Here is a 20,290-nt window from a genome sequence, read left to right on the forward strand (position 1 = left end):
ATGCAAACAAGCATGATGAGGAAGCTCGCAAAATCTTATATCAAGACTTCCTAGAGTATTTTACTTGGCAGTCTGATGGTAAATTCTGGCAAAAAAGAAAAAACTCTGTTTTCCAAATTGGTAGAGTCATCTCGGCCCATCCTGCCGAGGGTGAACGCTACTTTCTTCGTGTTCTCTTGAACAATGTTGCTGGTGCTACCTCATATGAACACCTCAGGACAGTTGATGGGGTGCTACTACCTTCGTTTTGTGAAGCTGCAGAAAGGAGGGGTCTAATCGAAGAGGATAATACCCTAGATGAATGTCTAACGGAAGCTACTTTGTTCGAGATGCCTAGCTCTCTAAGAAGGCTATTTGCAACAATATTGGTATTCTGCGAACCGCATGATGTGATGGGGTTGTGGACAAAACACTACGATGCAATGTCAGAGGACTATAGTCGCAATAATCCATCCTCAGATCTCGTGCAACAAATGGTTTTGATAGACATTAGAAACATGTTGCAGTCTATGGGAAAGGACATAAGGTCATTTCCTCTTCCACATATTGATCACTCATACGATGATGCCAGCCATATACCTTGTGAGATATTTGAGAAAGCTAGCGTTGAGCAGAATCCTCAAGATGTGCTATTGTGTGACTCACTCAACGCCGAGCAAAAGTCTGCCTACAATGAGATAATGGCAGCTGTCTCAGCAAACAAGGCGGGCTATTCTTTGTGGATGGACCTGATGGGACAGGAAAGACATTTTTGTATAGGGCACTGCTCGCAAAACTACGTAGCAAGGATAAGCTTGCCGTTGCCACAGCTACATCTGGGGTCGCAGCGGCCATAATGCCAGGTGGGACGACGGTCCACTCGTGTTTCAAGATACCCCTAACTCTTCAAGAGGGCGGTTGTTGTAGCTTCACGAAACAGAGTGGTACTGCCAAGTTGTTGCAGCAAGCAGCTCTCATAATTAGGGACGAGGCATCGATGACAAAGAGGCAAAATTTGGAAGCACTAGACAACAGCCTACGTGATATCATGGGTCGGTCACACCTACCCTTTGGTGGGAAGACTGTTGTCCTTGGTGGGGATTTCAGACAAGTCCTCCCTGTTGTGTGGAAAGGATCTAGGGCTCAAATAGTCGGTGCTTCTCTACGAAGGTCGTATCTTTGGGAATCCATGCGCCACTTAAAGCTTGCTCGCAACATGAGGGCTCAGAGTGATCCGTGGTTTGCAGATTATTTGTTGCGCATTGGTGGTGGAACGGAAGAGGTTAACGGAGATGGCAATGTTCGTATTCTAGATGAGATCTGTATCCCGTACTCTGGTGATGCCGAGAAAGATCTTCATAGTCTGATTGACAGCATCTTCCCAAATCTGAATGCAAACATGGCGGACAAAGGCTACATCACCACCAGAGCGATTTTATCTACACGCAATGATTGGGTGGACATAATCAATATGAAAATGATTGATATGTTCCAAGGTGGTGAGACGGTGTATCACAGTTTTGACACCGCGGTAGATGATCCACATAACTACTATCCATCGGAGTTTCTTAATAGCCTGACCCCCAACGGGCTGCCACCACATGTCTTGAAGCTCAAGCTCGGGTGTCCTGTCATATTGCTTAGGAATATTGACCCCGCCAATGGGTTATGCAATGGTACAAGGTTGGTGGTACGGGGGTTCCGAAGAAATACAATCGACGCTGAAATCGTTGTTGGGCAGCATGCTGGGAAGCGGGTATTCCTTCCTCGAATACCGTTATGCCCGTCTGATGATGAGATGTTCCCATTCCAGTTCAAGAGAAAGCAGTTTCCCATCAGGCTGAGCTTTGCCATGACGGTCAACAAGTCACAGGGCCAAACCATCCCGAATGTGGGTGTGTACCTGCCTGCACCGGTCTTCTTTCACGGCCAGTTGTACGTTGCGATGTCTAGAGCCACATCAAGAATAAATATTAAGATCCTGGCCCTACCAGCTGATGCAGAGGCATAAGAGGAGGAGGCAAAAATATAGAGAAGAAAAATGCTAAAAAAAATACCATGGGGAAAAAGCCTAAGAATGCGTTATTAAATAAAAAAGATAAGGATAAGAAGACCCTAACAACGGATGGAACTTTCACAAAAAATATTTTATATAAGGAGGTCCTAACACCATAGATGAGGTAACATTACTTTACTAACTCATAATTGTATTTTTGTGATTCATATTGTTTTGCACAAATAATATCTCACTATCTCTATATTTGTTGTTCTTAGGTATTTTCAATTGGCTTATCAGACTCTACAGGGAGATGTTCTATACATATTTATATGATGGCATAATTACATTTTGAGTGTTTTGTTGTAAATAAATAAATTATATTTTACTATTATTGGTTTACTACACAACATACTCATGGTTTGGTACGGAATAGCTTGTCTCAGTTTTTATACAAGTTTTTTTATAAAAACGTAGTATTATCCATGCGACACACACTAATATATATACATATACTCAAATGTGTGACACGATGGTATGGAGATGCGGCGAAACTTATTTGTGTATTTACTAGCGCACGAAAGAAATGGATATCAAAGATTTCTTCCTGCCGATATTAAACATTATCTTTCTCTAATTCTTTGTTCTAATTGCATTATGCCTCTAATTATTATGTTCTTAGTTTGCTCTAGTTCTATATTTGATATAGCTCTAATTGATAATGAGTTTATGTATAAGTTTGCAAAGCGCTTAGCTCTTGACGCGAGGGAGTTAGGTGATAGATCACATGTGAGCGTGGTGCTTAGATGTTATTTATCTGCAAATGTATCCTATTGGCCGGGTCGTGTGGTAGTTCGCGATAGTGACAGCTTCGTTGATTCTTATATAGTCCACCCTCCGTTGATAGGACAGGCATAACCGGTATTGTGGAGTAAGTCATGCGATGCTCTGATTTACTTTATCAATGTTCCTTATACATGAATGAAGAGTCTTTTATGCTATATATGATCTTGTAGATAACTAGAGTAGATTATGACTTAGTAGTTAGTAGATAACTTAGAATCCATTCTCTAGCTAATCCGACATCACCTACATATATGAGGAGTAGTCTATTTTCTAATCGCTGTGTCATCTACCCATGAACTTATATTTTATTATCATTATCTTTATGGTTTACCCCCTGCTAAAGTAAGTGACTGTGTGACGAGTTTCTCATTAGTAATCATGTTCTTGCAAGTTTATCTCTAGTCTATGCCTTGATAGATTTTGCCCCTTGATTTAATTTCATCTTCTTTAAATCCCTTGAGCAAAATTATAAATAACGATACCTGGAATACTTATCCTGGTGAAATGGTACAATGAGGTGTTTTATCTGTGCGCTTGCGGATAGAATAGATTATTTTCTAGAGAGCCCTTTACATTTATAAATACCTTTGTACACTCTGGCACCATGCTGGGGATGACAACCTAGTATCTAAGTGGTGTTAGCTAGTGTTAACAATAGCGCCGATCGGATCTGTCATACCGATCATAACCATTGCACTCAGGACAATCTCTGACAGTAGGAAGCTTGATATTTTCCTCCCAACAATGGATGAAGAACGGACAATTCCAGTGATCCTTGTGCCGATTCCACTCCTGTCGGCGTCTTTCTTCTTCCCGACGATAGTCCTCTTGCTGGCGCCGATACCGATCCTCACGTTGCTGCCAAGTCTCCTGAGGCCTCCTGTGAGTTATCATAATACCAGATCGGGGAGGCCATCCTGAGTTAGTTCCCTCCTGGATCAAGCCTTTTCCTTTCGCATCGGCAGTAGTGATCTGATGCTGAGGATCCACCGATGCACTTCTTTCAGCCGCCTCCGATGTCAAGACCTTGGCCTTTACCTTGGCATCCAGTATGTTTGTTGGGAAAGGATGCTGATCAATCTTCATCGGCTTCTGAGTTTTGGAGCTGTCAAATTTGATCCTCCCAGATTCTATAGCCGATTGCAGCTGCTGTCTAAAAACTTTACACTCATTGGTGTCATGAGAAGTTGCATTGTGCCACTTACAATATTTCATCCTTTTCAATTCTTCAGCCGATGGGATCACATGATTAGGTGATAGCTTGATCTGACCTTCCTGAAGTAGAAAGTCAAATATCCTATCGGCTTTAGTGATATCAAACGTGAACTTCTCTGGCTCTTTATGCCCGAAGGGGCAAGACATTGGCTTCTTATTCTTCACCCATTCTGCCAAGCTGATGACTGGTTCCTCATCAGAATCTGAGCTTGCTGCCTCATCAACAAATGATACCTTTTTGTTCCATGCTCTCTTGGGCTCCAAAGGCTTGATATCTTGATCAGAAATCCTCTGCACCAAATGACTTAAGCTTTCGAACTCTTGAGATGCATACTTGTTCCTAATATGCGACAACAAACCCTGGAAAGCCAAATCGGCTAGCTACCGATCATCCAAAACCAGACTATAGCATTTGTTCTTAACCTCCCTTATCCTCTGCACAAAACTTTCAACCGATTCATCATTGCGTTGCTTCAATTTGACCAAATCGGTGATCTTCTTCTCATGGACTCCAGAAAAGAAGTATTTGTGAAATTGCTTTTCTAGATCGGCCCAAGTAATCACCGAGTTGGGAGGTAAGGATATAAACCAAGTGAAAGCCGATCCAGACAATGATGACAAGAACAAGCGAACCCTTAACTCGTCCCTGTTAGTAGCTTCTCCACACTGGATGATGAACCTGTTGACATGCTCCATGGTTGACGTATCATCCTGTCCAGAAAACTTAGTAAAATCCGGCACTTTGTACCGATTTGGAAGTGGGATTAAATCATATGCAGGAGGATACAGTGTCCGATAAGAGTAAGTATTGACTTTAGGTTTTATCCCAAATTGATCTCTCTTTACTTCAGCAATATTATCGGCCCAATAAGCATCGGCATCTTGCCGATGAGGTGGTTGCGGATCTGGCATCTGCTGGTAAGCTTCCACGTGTCTGTGCGGTGCGCGATCTGCATGGAACATTGGGTTAATCATTTGGCCACCCATCTGCTGACCACCAAACTATTGCCCGCCGATCTGCTATCCGCCGATCTGCTGCCCAAGATTCATTGGCTTGTTGGGCAATCCCTGATTCTGGAACCCGGGGTAGATCTGGCCTTGTCGAAACCCTGTAGCTTGATGGTGCTGTTGGTGCATTTGTGGAAAGACTTGCTGCTCAGGCCATCCACTATTAGCGTTCATCGGCATAGGGCCTGCCGATGACTGGTAATTGGGCATCATCATTGAATTGACATACCCTGGTTGAGTCATAAACCTCTGTTGCACCAGCATTGAATCTGCCGATGCATCTGGACAGTCGGAGCTTGAGAATTCCCAGTGTAAGGTCTTGCAGTAGTAGTTGTAGTATACTGGGGACTCTGGTTCATTGGCATATTTGGAGGTGCCGATGCCATAGGAGCCTTGCCCTTATATCAGCCGTCTGAGATGTACCAGGTGTCTTCAACGTGAGCTCTGGAGGCATACCAAAACCCCACCAGTTAGGAGGAGGAACCGGTCCTGACATTGCCGATACCAACAGATCTGTAGTAAGCTTAATCTGCCCATCTGAGGTCGATGGATTGGTCGTCATCGGCGTAGATTGTGCATTGGTAACTCCTAACGTGCTTGGAGGAACAGCAGTTTTCGTGCCCGTAGCGGCTGTAGCAGCCGATGGAGCTGTGACCACCGGTGATCCTGGCTGATGATGAGAAGGACCCACATAATTTAGTGGCAACTGTCCTTCCTTGAAAGTTCTAGCCACGGCAATGAAAATCGTATTGGACAGCACACCAGCTTGGTTGATCAAGGCACGGTTGATAGCACTATCGACCATGTCTTGGAGTTTACCAGGATTGGCTTCAAAAGTAACCTGCCGAGGCATCGGCAGTGCTTCCTTCTGGATCACGTCGCCGCTCCTATTTATGCTGAAGGCCTTGAGACATTGTTGCTTGTAATCCTCCATAGCCTTCGCAATAGCTTGCTTCTGCTCATCTTTGAGGCTAGCTTCTGTCACGGGGATGACGTTCTCCAAGTCGAATTCGGTAGTCGACATGTTGATCTTGATCTTGGATCTGTGTCCCACCGGGCGTGCGAAAAGATGTGTTGATGATGCAAAAGCTGATCTGCAAACACAAAGGGCTAATACCCGATTCAAACGTTAAGGCGTGCCAGCCGATTTAATCTTACTATCGGCAATGGTGATAACTCGAATACTTTGGTCCTGACAACAGTGATGCGCCCGGATGCCACGGCCAAGAGGTATTCACGCGGAACTTGAGAATACGCCGAGCTTAAGTCGACGAACTCCTAAGAACTCGTAATGAAAAAGGAAAATATGACAAAGTCGTTAAAAAAGTAAATACTGGAATATGAGTAAAAGCTTGTGCTTGATTGATTGATAGATTCGCGTCTTACAAGGCCCTAGGGTCTACATTTATACCCTGCTCAAAGAGCTACAAACAGACACGACTAGAACTCGAATTCCAATTTAAACAGAATCCGTATACAAAACGATTTAAATAACTAATGAAAACATAAAACTATTCTCCCGTGATAAACTGGGACACCTCCACAGGCTAATCGGCAACGTTCAAATCTTCCTTCCACGTCATCGGCAGACTCTCCATCGTAACCATCGGCAAAGGTTAACTCCGGCCATCAGCACAAACACATCACCACCCATGGACTTAGCCACATCGAGCTGACTCCTCATCGGCAACCATCCTCATCGGCAACTTCTCCTGCAGATCAAGTATTGCTACCCTATCTTGCCGACCTACACTCTACCGATCCTGGATACGTGTCCAAAAACGGTGTCAACAAGGTGGTACTGCAAACTCGTCTAAAGGTTCTTCCTCAGAAGGGTCACCTTCTTCTATGAAGAATCTAGCTTCATCTTCTAAGCCTGGTTTGCCTAAAAAGACTAAGGATGCAGCTATAAATTCCTCCAGCGGGTCTTCTTGTAGATAAGGTTCGGTCCTAGAGTTTATAGAATGCAAAATGGAGAATGGGAATTGAAGTTTCTTGCCTAAGCGAATTTTAAGCTTCCCAGATTGTCCTTCATAGAGAAGTCGCCTAAAAGGTTGCCCTATTAATAGGTGGAAGTCCCTTACATCAAAGATATAAAAACTTAAATGCACTAGGGTTCGTTCTACCTGGATTTGTAGAATGTGTAGGATTCCTAAACTAGGGATAATATGTCCTGAGAGACTTCTCATGAATTTTATTATTGGTATTATTACCATGTCTTGTACTAAATGTTCTTCAAAAGACATAGACATGATATTTACCCCTATAACTAGATTATAGAGAGCTTTTCTTTGATCCGTATTGATTATGCAATGAATTGGAATACAAGATGAAACAAAACGGATTATTTTAGTGGAAAGCTCTGATTCTTCTAAACATTCACTACTTATAACCGATACTAATTCTCCTGAGGTTCTTTCAGGGGAAATATCCTCGGGGTGATTAAAAGACTCTCTAGAGCTTATCTATGGCCTCTTAACAAAGTGATAATTCAAAGCGTTTCCAAATGTGGAAAAGAGATCAGGTTCTATATCTAGCATAAAATCTAGAAATAGAATTTCTTTTTTTTCTTGCTCTAGACATGTTTTACGTGAAGTAGATGGTGTGTCTGGTGAAGGATTGGTTTCAGCTAACTAGGGTTGAGGTTCTACTTCTAGGAGGTAATCTAATTCAGTGGATAAGATTTGATCTAGGATTGATCTTGCTTTCTCAGAACATACATGCAAGAAAGATCATCCTGAAGTTGTGTCGAGCAACTTTCTACTTTCTCTACATAGACCTTTATAAAAATATTGTAAAAGAATAGGGTCTAGTAGACTAAGGTCCGGGCCAGATGCTAACAGTGTAGTAAATCGATTATAGGCTAAAGCCAATGATTCTTTAGATTCTTGCTTTATAGTGAGAACCTTGACTCAAAGGTCGATGATTTGGGTGATGGGACAGAAATCTAGGCAGAAGTTGGAACGTAAAGATGCCCAATCTCCTTGTTGTTTAACTATGGCTCTATTATACCATTATCTAGCTTTTCCCTTTAGTGAAAAAGGAAATAGCTTCCAACAGAGAGTTTTCATCAGATATGCCTTCAATGCAAAGACAATCACATGTTTGCTCAAAGTCTTTTATGTGTAGGTAAGGATTTTCATCTCCTTTTCCTGAAAAGGATAGGCTTTGGACCAGCGCAATCAACCGCGGACTCAACCTATAGCTACATGTTTGGATAGGTTGTGATGACTCATGTCGCACTAGGCTAGTCTCCGTGGGTGCAGAGAACTGAAGGATAGGAATGGAATTTAAGGTATCAATAAGAAAAGGTAAGATGTAAGAAAAGGTGAGATAACAAAAAATGATAAAAGTGTGATATAAGATAGAGTAAGATAAGGTTATCTATAAGCAGACCGTCTTTCTCCCTAGCAAGGGCGCCATAAATGCTTGTTGATATTAGTTATGCACATGAAAGAATCAAAGAGAAATAATCCGCAAGCGCACAGATATCAGTGAGCACTTCACTTAGGAGATAAGTCTAGAGTATCGTATTTATTTTTTACCACTAGGAGAAAGCGTGCAAAAGACTAACCTTTTATCCTACCTACTACCCACGGGTTGCAAGACAAGATAGTGAGAATTAAGTGGTATACAGAGAACTCTTCCTTCAGTCTTCTTCTAACCAATGGTAAGCTGTGTAGATATTGTTCTAAGGGGAGTAACTAGAGCAAAGAGACACCTCAGAGACTGCTTAACCCTAGTACCATATACACTACCTGACCTACTGACGATACGTGGATTACTGAGAGCCAAGAGGATTGTCACTTCCCCCAAAAGGCTACCACAAATCCAGCCAAGCATGGAGTATCTATGAGTATTCCTACCCTAAGAACCATGCTTCCGCTACGAATAATTATTCTATTCCCTACACGAAGCAAATAAAGTAAACTCATAAACCAAAGAACAATAAGAACAACAACTTACTAGTTTTAGAAGTTGAATTGCTGAATGATTCTAGAACCAAGCCTCGGGTTAGGAGACTTAATCCCAAAGATACAAAGAAGAAGGCACTGATAGGCCAGCCTTCCTCAACTCCTATCTTCACCATATACTCTCTCAATCTCTCTTGTTGCTATCACCCTAAACAGACAGATCCAATCGAGGGTCCTCTCTCTGTCTAACTTGTAACAGAACTATCCAATTTATAAGAATTCAAGTGAATTAGCGACCACGGGAGTAGTCAAGCCAATGGACTTGAACCCATATAAACCCGGTAGTCCGACGAAACCTTAGAAGATCTCGATTCAACCAACATACAACCAAGACGGTACATGATCAAGCATCGCCATCACAGATTACAACATTCGTCACAAAACATAGTTTTACATACACATCGGAGATCAAAATAGCGTTATTACAACATAGTTCAGTAGCAGAAGCAAATTAGTTTGAAACCACACACACTCAGTTTAATTACATGCCAGCTTCATGATCAACCCAACAAAAGCACAACTGAAGGTTCGAGAGGTGATCTTGCCCGAGATCTATTCATCATCCACAGCCGGATGGTGAGAGTTAGCAAAATAGCCGTGATACACGACATCATCTGCAACAAGGGTAAATAAAACCCTGAGTACGAGAAGGTACTCAGCTAGACTTACACGTCATAAACCAGAAATAAAGTGACACCAAGGAGTATGCAAGGCTCATATTTGTGTACTGGTTTGACTCAGATTTTGCATAAAAAGCTTTAGTTTTGTGTACCACATTTATCCATTTTCAGCAGCAAGTTCATTACTTAAAGCAGCTATCCACTAGGTTAGCACCTATTCTAAGCATACACTTGAGTATTAAGCATCACAATAATAACCATATCCGGATTATCACATAGCCATCATCATTCTCATCATAACCATCAAGTTTATTTAGTGAGTTCTACGTTGCCGCTGCTCGAGTCAAGTTCTCACTATCCGGGAGAGACGGCGATTCGAATCGATTCCTATCTAGCTGGAGGGGTATTCCTAGCACTCACCCAAGCATACCTCATGAGGGCAGCTCGGATGACCTTTAGCACAACTCCGGACCAATTCTCGGGTCCGTACAGCGCTGCACCCCCAGGGACCACCAATCTGCCTGGGTTAGGACTCTAATCTGACTCCTCGGTCTTACGCCATTGACTCCCCGTAGATACTTGCTACCAACCGGGGTGCGCACTTAAACCGAACGGGGTATCCGGCCGGAGATGCACTCGTAGGCTTCGCGGTCGGAATGACTTGAATTTCAGCTTGCGCATCACTAAAGGCTTTGCGGTGCTTGCGCACGCGCTTGTGCAGTTTGCGCCGCCCAATTTGAGCTTGCTGAAGCGCTAGCATGGCTTATACATAGGTGTCTTGGTGTACATAGTACAGCTTAAGTACCGCCAGCATAGCACTCATGGCGGGGCTAGAGCTATATCCTAGTATGGTTTCTCTCATCTCGAGGGACTTAGTTCCTATCTAGGATATAAAGGTGTCAGTTACACTCACTCTAGGAAAAGATCCAGCTGGGCCATTGATTAGCTCATCACCAAAGTCCTAGCATATCTCCAACAACACTTCTAAGGTGGCTACTTGGGCACCATCCCAAGGAGTTTGACCATCGGACTACACTACCCATCCTAGCCACTGTGGGTTTTTTGGACAAGGAGGAACTGTAATTTGGACATCTACCCAAGGCAAAGATCCTGCATGCTCGGCCACTGTCCAAGTGTACTGAGGTGGTTCCTCATATCCCACTGAACTTAGTACCCTCCACAACAAGGTAGGAGTGCCAAACATGTCCAGAAAAGTCTCACTTGCATGTGGGGCTGCCATCTGTCGGGAAAGACCACAATTGAGTGAGGAAAGATTATTACAAGAGAAGATATTTAGGTATAAGTTTAAGAATTACAAGAATTTTAAATAGTGCATAAAGGATGCATGATGGATTCATGATGCATGCGCGTTCCATACGTCCTTACCATCCCTAGAAAATAAAATTCTAGCGGTATAGTCGGTGGCATACATACGTGCTCTCTTTATACGTAGATACTCGGTCTACAGGTTTTGCTGTTACTATATCTGCAGAAAATTCATTTCAACCCAACCCCACAAGAGTATATGTCACAGAACCGACCAAATTATAAGAGTTCAAGTGTAGAAACGATCGACTAGCAATCAAGTTTCCAAACTTGAGCCCATATAATCCCGGTAGTCAATTGAAATCATGAAGGACTTCAAACCAACTTGCAACAAACTAAGATCGTAATAATTCAGCACAACACAGCGAATGTTACATAGTCATTCATTGCCGTCGAAGCGGCACCACATCGGAGTTATTAAGTTATTACAACACATGTTCGAAGTAGCGGAAGCAAAATAATTACACACACACTTTCCAAAGTTCAGTTCACATGTTCGTGTTACTGCCAGAGTCTACACCATCCTTCCAAAAGCAACAGGGACGAGTTTGTTAGAGAACCGTGCCCAACGGTTAGTCCTCATCCCCAGCGGGATGGAGACAGGTCTTGCAGAAGCCGTCATAAAAAGATGTCATCTGCAACAGGTGGGAATAAACCCTGAGTACGAGATTGTACTCAGCTAGACTTACGCATCTAGTAAAACATAAAAGACACCAAGGATCATGCAAGGCTAACATCAAGTGGAGTTGGTTGACTCACATTTGCCAAAAGCTTGCATTAAAACTACATTATTGTGAGAGCATCATATTTATTCATCATCAGCCTACCACTAGATTAGCACCTGTACTAAAGTACTTCGCTTGATTATTACAAGCAATAATAACCATATCAAGTTCATCATATATTCTCCCTTGCTATCATCATTATCATGAACCAAAGTTCCTTAGTGAATGCTACGTTTGCCGCTGCTCTGTCAAGTTCTCACTTAACGGGAGAGACGGCGATTCGAATCGAATTCCTATCCAGCTGGAGGGGTATTCCCATCAATCACCCAAGCTTCCCCTGCCGGAGAGCCAACGGGTCACCTTTGATACGACTCTGGAATCGCGGTTCCGATAAGCACCGCACTCTTAGGGCTACCACTCTGCCAGGGAGGTCAGGAATTTTAACTCACCTGCCTTTGGGCTTACGCCAATGGTCCCCCGCACACCGCACTTCCTTCGGTAGTGCGCACTTTATACTTATCGACCTTCCAGCCTGAGTCATATTACTTGGCTTTGCGGTCGAAACGAGTTATCCGGCCAACTAAGTGTTAGGCATGCGTTCAACATTACAAGAGGACGTACAATGGTCGGTCCTTAGCTACCACAGACGGAGTTACTACAACCTTGCAAAACTCCGCCCGGCTTAAGTCAATTTAATCAGGTTCCATTCGCGATAGCACATATAGACCATCGTATACCGATACAACCCTATATCGCGCAGGTGACAGGAAATCACCTGACTTCTACCGATTAAGCATGGCTAAGCTGCTACTCGATCCTAACTCTATAACCAAGGTGTAGTGAGTTATCTGGACAAGGATGGAGTAAAATGCAGCAGGAGTTTCATCACAACTCCTATACTTAATGCAGCAATAGATATAACATATTAAGTAAACTTTTAAAAGTAAAGGGAGGCTTAGAATGCTCCGGGGCATGCCTTTCACGTACGAGGCTGGCTCGTGGTTCGGGCACTCAACTTCTTCTTCGGGCTCCTCGAGTCCGACTGGCTGGACCTCCACTTCCTGGCTGCCGTCCTGGCCTTCGGGTTTGACTTGGAGCTCGTAGGAAGCAGTCGCGTCCGATGCACCTATTGCATGCTCAACGAATAAGAAGATGTGCATAAAAGGATGAATGCTTAACGCATAAATAAACTCACTGGACACTCATTTACGGAGTAACTTCTAATTTAACCCACAAAGGAAAACGACATGAATTAACAAACTAGGCAAGTCAACCTATAAGCAGCAAGCAACACAAAACAGAACAGCTCACTAAACAGACCATAGCTGTTGCTACAAGGATCCAACAAACTCAAGTGAGGACATTCTGGAGAGCTCATGAAATTATCTACAAATCATCTTTTAACATCACAGCAAGATTCATGGGTTAACCAGGTCATTTAAACAAAGTTCCAGGTTCTGCCCCAGAAAAACAGAGAACACTTATTTCTGGAACCCCAACTTGGAACAGCTATAACTTTTAAACTACTAGGCCAAATGACCCAAAATTTAAACCACAGCTAGTCCACAAAGTTTGCAACAACTTTGATTCAGACAAGCCTCCCAGAAAAACAAGTTAGCAACAAGTAAAGACTATATTACTCCCTTGCTGTCCAGAACAGCCTTTAACCCTTGAATTAATTATTTGATGACATAACCAAAACATAAACAATGCCAACCACATGGCTTATGAGCACAAGCACACCACAAGATAACCAGAACATCATAGGATAACCTCAAAACAATTACTAACAAGGCATTTATTAATTTAATTCTAGAAAAGAGCATAAATACAATATACTAGTAAAATTGCTCAGAAAAATCTACAAAAACTACAGAAGCACAAGTATAGCATCAAAGCATCACCATAAAAATTTTAGAGCAATTGCACATACCAAATTAAACATATGCATTTAACATGTGACAAGGTGTGTATTTCATAAATTCAGAAACATTACTTATATGGTGTCAAACAACAGATTTCAGATTATTTATATATTATGAACACCATAAACAAGTTCACCACCAAAGTAGAGCACCAGCATAAGCAGCAATTATTTTATATGATATAATTAAGGAAACAAGCCAAATCTCATACATAAATTACATATCAAAGCTGCAGTACTCCAAAAATCATGAAATATTTTTCATAGCACTCCAGTACCACACAGAGACTACCATAAAAATTTCATAGCAAACTAAGCAGTAAAACAAGAGATATGAATTTATCCAAGAATAACAAGATTAAATCCTTAATAAATATTTTCCCAGAAAACATGGTTCATTTTATATTTTTATTAAAAACTAGCCATCTCAAGGATTACCACAAAATTGATTTCACAATTTTTGGATCACCAGAACCAGAGATATGATTTTTGCAAGAAGGCCAAAAATCAGGATCTGAATAAAAGAAAAGGAGGGAAGGGAGGTGACACTGACAGCGGGCCCTGCATGTCAGGGTCATCTTCCCCACAGCCGAGGCGACTCTCGCCGGCGATTTCTCAGCGACGGCGAGGTCTCCGGCCAAACCAAGGGCACCATTGTGATCCCCAGACTCTAACGACTCGATTGATCCCCTTTTCCCCGCGGCGGAGCCACCGGAAGGGGCTCGCCGTCGATCATGGCGGCTCGGCGGAGGTGCTCTGCGTTACGCCGGAGCCCTCAGGCCGGTAGAGCGTGACCTAGGGTTTCCTACAGCACCAGCGGACTACGGCGAAGCTTCCTAGGTAAGCGGCTAGGCTTGAAACGTCGTGGGATGCGCTGGCCACGGAAGACCCCAACTCCGGCGGAACACGGCGACGCTGCGCATCGTGTCCGGCGACGGTGGGTGCGGTAGAGCGTCCACCGAGAGGCGCAACCGCTAGCTAAGGACCTAAGCTACCTCTAGAACCTAACCAAAGGAGACGAGAGGCTCTGAGAAGCCCAGCATTGAGCTCGCCGGAGAAGAAGGTCACGGCGACCCGATTTGGGGGAAGAAGGAAATGGCGGCTCACCGGTGTGTTTCACGTCGAGATAGAGGGTGGAGAGTGGAGAGCGGCTCATGGCGGAGCTATGGGTGGAGTTTGGTGGACTGCGACGCAGCGAGGAGCGCACACGAGCTCGCCGGAGTGAGCTCGCGACGGGGAGCTCGCTGCGGGTGAGTTTTAGGCGAGAGAGGGCGAGGCAGAGCGAATGGACGCGTCCACTTCGCTCGGGACGTCGCCGTGGAGGACATGCGCACGCTGGGAGCTCACAAGCGGGGCTAGGAGCGACGTACGGACACCAAATGTCGACGGAGCTCTGCCGCCGGTCGGCCACGTCGACGAGCTCGGCTTCGATTGAGAGAAAACGATGAATGTGTGACAGAGCGACTTCGACGGTAATTATCTCCGAAACCAAGACGAATTAGGGGATGATGCAGTTGACAAAGTTGGAGTTCCAATCGAGTGCTACAACATTGTCAATTAGAGCAAAAGCCAGATCGGCCTGTATTGAGATATATGGAGTTTTCAAAATCAATCGAGCAAACTGTTAAAGCCAGGACTTAGCCAAAATCGACCAAGTGCCAAAACAGCACCCAATTCTTCCTTGCAAGCACTTTTTGGACAAGTTGTGATCATTTTCATGAGATGGCCATAAAACAACTTTTGTTACTTATAAAATGTGCTACAACTTTTCTGTAGAAAGTTTTGACATGCAAACATTTTATGAAACACTTTTTAAAATCCTAAGCAAAAGAGGTTTCTAGAGCCTATTTGCATAAGTATGACTTAAGTGATTATTTTGGAGAAATGATCAACATGAACATTGTTCCCAAGGTTAAGTTAAGCATAGATAAACTATTTAACAAGGCATAACACACAAACACAAGCATGGTTCACTCAAACATAAGCATAGGGAGCCTATATAAGCAATTAAAACACATTTTGCATAAAATGACATGGCTCAAGGTAGATGATGATCATGGCATGCTTGAATAGAAGATGATGCTCATGTTATGCATGTGATTTATGCAACCATAACACTAGGGTGTTACAGCCCTCCCCCCTTACAAAAATCTCGTCCTGATATTTGAAAGCTTACTGATTTTCGAAGAATGTTTTGTAAACTTCTTTTAAATAATCCTCCGTCTCCCAAGTGGCATCTTCCTCCCCATGGTTACTCCACAACACCTTGTAGAACTTAACCACACGATTACGAGTCGCCCGTTCCTTGCGGTCAAGAACCGCTACAGGTTTTTCTTCATACACCAAGTCTGACTTCAACTTGATATCTCGAACTTCCACTCGTTCCTCTGGTACACGAAGGCACTTCTTCAATTGTGATACGTGGAAGACAGGGAAAATAGCCCGAAGCCCAACTGGGAGTTGAACTTTGTACGCCACATTCCCTTTCCTTTCGAGAATCCGATAAGGTCCCACATAACGAGGTGCAAGATTTCGCTTGACTCCGAACCTTTGTACACCCTTCATCGGAGACACCTTGATATACACATGGTCACCGATGGCAAATTCAATCGGCTTCCTTCTTTTGTCAGCATAACTTTTCTAACGAGCTTGAGCAGGTTCCAGATGTTGCTGGATGGTACAGACTTGCTGCTCTGCTTCGTTCATGAAATCGATGCCATAATACCTTCGCTCTCCGGCTTCTAACCAATTCAACGGGGTTCGACACTTTCGACCATACAGGGCTTCAAATGGAGCCATCTTGATACTCTCCTGATAACTATTGTTGTAGGAGAACTCAGCTAATGGCAACCACTTAACCCAAGAACCCTTTGAAGAGAGAGCGCATGCCCTCAACATGTCTTCTAAGATTTGGTTAACACGTTCAGTTTGACCTGCTGTTTGGGGGTGATATGCCAAACTACGGACCAAGTGAGTACCAATCTGCTCATGCAAACACTCCCAAAAACGAGCAGTGAACTGTGGTCCACGATTTGATATAATTGTTCGAGGCACACCATACTGACGAACAATGTGCTCGAAATACAACTCCGCATACTGATGTGGACGATAGTCAGTTCGAACTGGAATAAATCGAGCAACCTTGGTCAAACGATCTAAAATCACCCAGATAGAGTCGTAACCCTTAACAGAAGTTGGGAGTCCAACGATGAAATCCATGCTGACTTCTTCCCATTTCCAACCAGAAATTGACAAGGGTTGAAGTAAACCAGCTTTCATGTGAACAACCTTCACACGACAACAATTGTCACAACGAGCGACAAAAGCAGCAATCTCCTTTTTCATCATTGTCCACCAAAACAGAGGTTTCAAATCCTGATACATCTTGCTACTACCAGGATGAATAGACAAATTGGATGAATGAACTTCAGATAAGATCTGATTTCATAGTTCACGGTCTTTTGGGACCACTAGTCGGTCTTTAAACCAAAGAATTCCGTTATCATCGACCCGGAAATGCTTGGTTTCTTCTTCTTTCATTTTCCTCTTTATATGATGGATGCCTAGATCTATTTTCTGCAATTCGATGACTCGGTTGCGAAGAGTACTCTCTAGAGAAATCTGATTGAGCACCAGTGGATGCTTAAGATGTGACAACAACGGATCTTCCACTTGGATTGAGTGACAGTGCGCTTTCCGACTCAAGGCATCCGCAACCACGTTCGCCTTGCCCGGATGATAGTGCACTTGTAGATTATAATCCTTAATCAACTCAAGCCATCTTCGCTGCCACATGTTCAGTTCAGGTTGAGTGAAGATATACTTGAGGCTCTTATGGTCAGTGTAGATATTGCACAGATTACCCAGCAAATAATGCCTCCAGATTTTCAAAGCATGAACAACTACTGCCAATTCTAAGTCATGAGTAGGGTAATTGACCTCATGCTTTCGAAGTTGGCGTGAGGCATACGCGATAGCGCGACCTTCTTGCATCAACACACAGCCTAAACCAATACCCGAGGCGTCGCAGAAGACATCGAAGGGCTTCTCGATATCAGGCTGAGCTAGGACAGGAGCTGATGTCAACAATGTCCTCAACTTGTGGAATGCCTCTTCACACTCAAGCGTCCACACAAACTTCTCATCTTTCTGAAGTAGACGAGTCATAGGCTTGGATATTTTTGAGAATTCAGGAATGAATCGACGATAATATCCAGCCAGACCGAGAGAACTCCGAACCTCGTGTACCGAAGTTGGAACCTACCAATCCAGCACTTCTTGCACCTTAGCCGGATCCACCGATATGCCTTCCTCAGATAAGACATGGCCCAAGAAAGCTACTTTCTTCAGCCAAAACTCGCATTTGCTGAACTTGGCATAAAGCTGATGCTCACACAAACGCGACAACACTATACGTAGATGCTCGGCATGTTCCTCTTCATTGCAAGAATATACCAAGATATCATCAATGAAGACCACCACAAACTTGTCCAATTCGGGCACGAACACCGAGTTCATGAGATACATGAAGTGAGCAGGTGCATTTGTAAGACCGAAGGACATGACGAGATACTCATACAACCCATACCTCATCGAGAAAGCTGTCTTAGGTACATCTTCAGGACGGATCTTGATCTGATGATACCCAGATCGCAAATCAATCTTGGATAGTACCTTAGCTTTAGACAACTGATCAAACAAGATATCAATGCGAGGGAGAGGGTATTTATTCTTGATGGTCACCGCATTTAGGGGACAATAGTCCACACACATGCGCAAAGATTGACCCTTCTTCTTCACAAAGATAGCCAGACAACCCCAAGGAGAAGAACTAGGACGGATAAGACCCTTCTTCAACAACTCATTTAGTTGGGTCTTAAGCTCAGCTAGCTCATTTGGTGGCATTCTATAAGGTCTTCTAGAGATAGGAGCGGTACCTGGAATCAATTCAATTTTGAACTCCACATCCCGATCTGGAGGAAGCCCGGGTAAATCATCAGGAAATACATCCGGGAACTCACACACCACCGGAATATCCTGGATGGCCTTAGCTATAACTGCATTCACGGTGCTACGGATATGGATATCTCGAGGAAGTTGCTCTAAGAACGCTTCCCTGGTACTTGGGTCTCTCAACATCACTACGCGAGTGGTGGTGTCTATAAGAACTCCGTTACCACTCATCCAATTCATACCCAGAATTACATCTATGCCCACACCGGGTAAGACAACCAGATCAGCAAGAAACTGACGGCCTCAAATTTCCAGAGTTGCCCCAAAAACCACTTGATTGGTAGAAATATCATTCCCAGCAGCACTAATGCAATAACTACCCTTATCAAGTGTACTTGCTTTGAGATTATGCTTAGACACAAAGTCTGAACTCACAAAAGAATGCGATGCTCCCGAATCAAAAAGCACAAGTGCATCACATTGATTAACCAGAAACTTACCAGCCGTAACTACCTCACCAGCAGGGATTGCATCCACGGTTGTGTAGTGAACACGCCCCTGGCGGATGTTCCCTTGGTTGCCCTTCTTTGGCGGGTAAGGACAGTTGCTCTGCCAATGCCCGGTCTGATTGCAGTTCCAGCACGGACGGTTGGCAGGTGGAGTCTTGGCATAGTTGGGACCCGTGTTGCCCCTAGGAAGAGCAATAGAGTACCCCTTGCGGAAACCTGTTTTGGCCTAATTGTTCTTCACAGGTGGGCGATACCGCTGGTTAGGCGTTGGAGCACGGAACGGTGGCTTAGCTGCCACTGGAGCCTTGGACTGAGATGACCCTGCCCCGAACCAAAGCACAACCATCAGCCTATTTCCACTCCGCTGCTGCTGGGTCAACACGGGGAATGGAGGCCGCTGGTCCTCTCGTCAGCTCATCCCCACACCTCTGACAGATATCGAGGAGGATAGTCTGGGCTGCAACCTGAGCTGCTTCCCAAGGAGTCTGCCCATCTAAGCTACAAGTCCACCCTGTCCATGCAGGCCTGCCCCCATGTGGAGGGACAACTCCCTGCACAGCAAACCACTGCAACTCTCCTATCCTATCCAACTCCCACCAAGAATACTGAGGTGGCTCAGTATACCCTACAGACTGTAGCACTCTCCAGAGCAAGGTAGGAGTGCCAAACTCACTCAAGAAAGTGTCACTGGGACGAGGTGAAGCGGGCGCGTCCATCTGTGGAAAGGAATAGGAATACCATGGGTAAAAGTGGATTAGTTTAAGCAACATTTATTTAATTAAAAGGGACGATATTGTAAGGGAAGGAGTAGATAGAATGTATGTATGAATGCGACATGATGCATGCTCGAACCGTACGTCCTCACAAACTTAGAAAATTAATATTCTAATGGATATACGGTGGCATATATTCGTCTCTCGATACGATAACAAATGATTTACACGTGCGCTGTTAGAGTACCTGCAGAAAACTTCATTTCAGCCCAACAGTTCCCAATATATCACTCAAGAAAGCAGTAAACTAAGTGCACATTGCTTGGACATGCCCAACATGCACAAACAATGACACCACAGCTACCCGAGAAATTAAATGCTCCCCAATTAAGTTTCTTTCGTGGTTCCATGGTTTCGACATGTAACCGCTCCAGAAAACCACCGCGAACACTCCCCTAGACCGCCGTTTGGACGATCATGCTCTCACAGCTCACACTTACCA

General features: G+C 43.9%; 1 protein-coding gene across 1 annotated transcript; it reads left to right on the top strand.

Annotated features, from left to right (window-relative positions):
* Positions 1,196-1,990, top strand: LOC110429524 (ATP-dependent DNA helicase PIF1-like). Its single transcript, XM_021449845.1, has one exon. The coding sequence runs from the start codon at positions 1,196-1,198 to the stop codon at positions 1,988-1,990; it is 795 nt and encodes a 264-aa protein (XP_021305520.1).

The sequence above is a fragment of the Sorghum bicolor genome, chromosome 10 (assembly GCF_000003195.3).
Source record: "Sorghum bicolor cultivar BTx623 chromosome 10, Sorghum_bicolor_NCBIv3, whole genome shotgun sequence".
NCBI lineage: Eukaryota > Viridiplantae > Streptophyta > Magnoliopsida > Poales > Poaceae > Sorghum > Sorghum bicolor.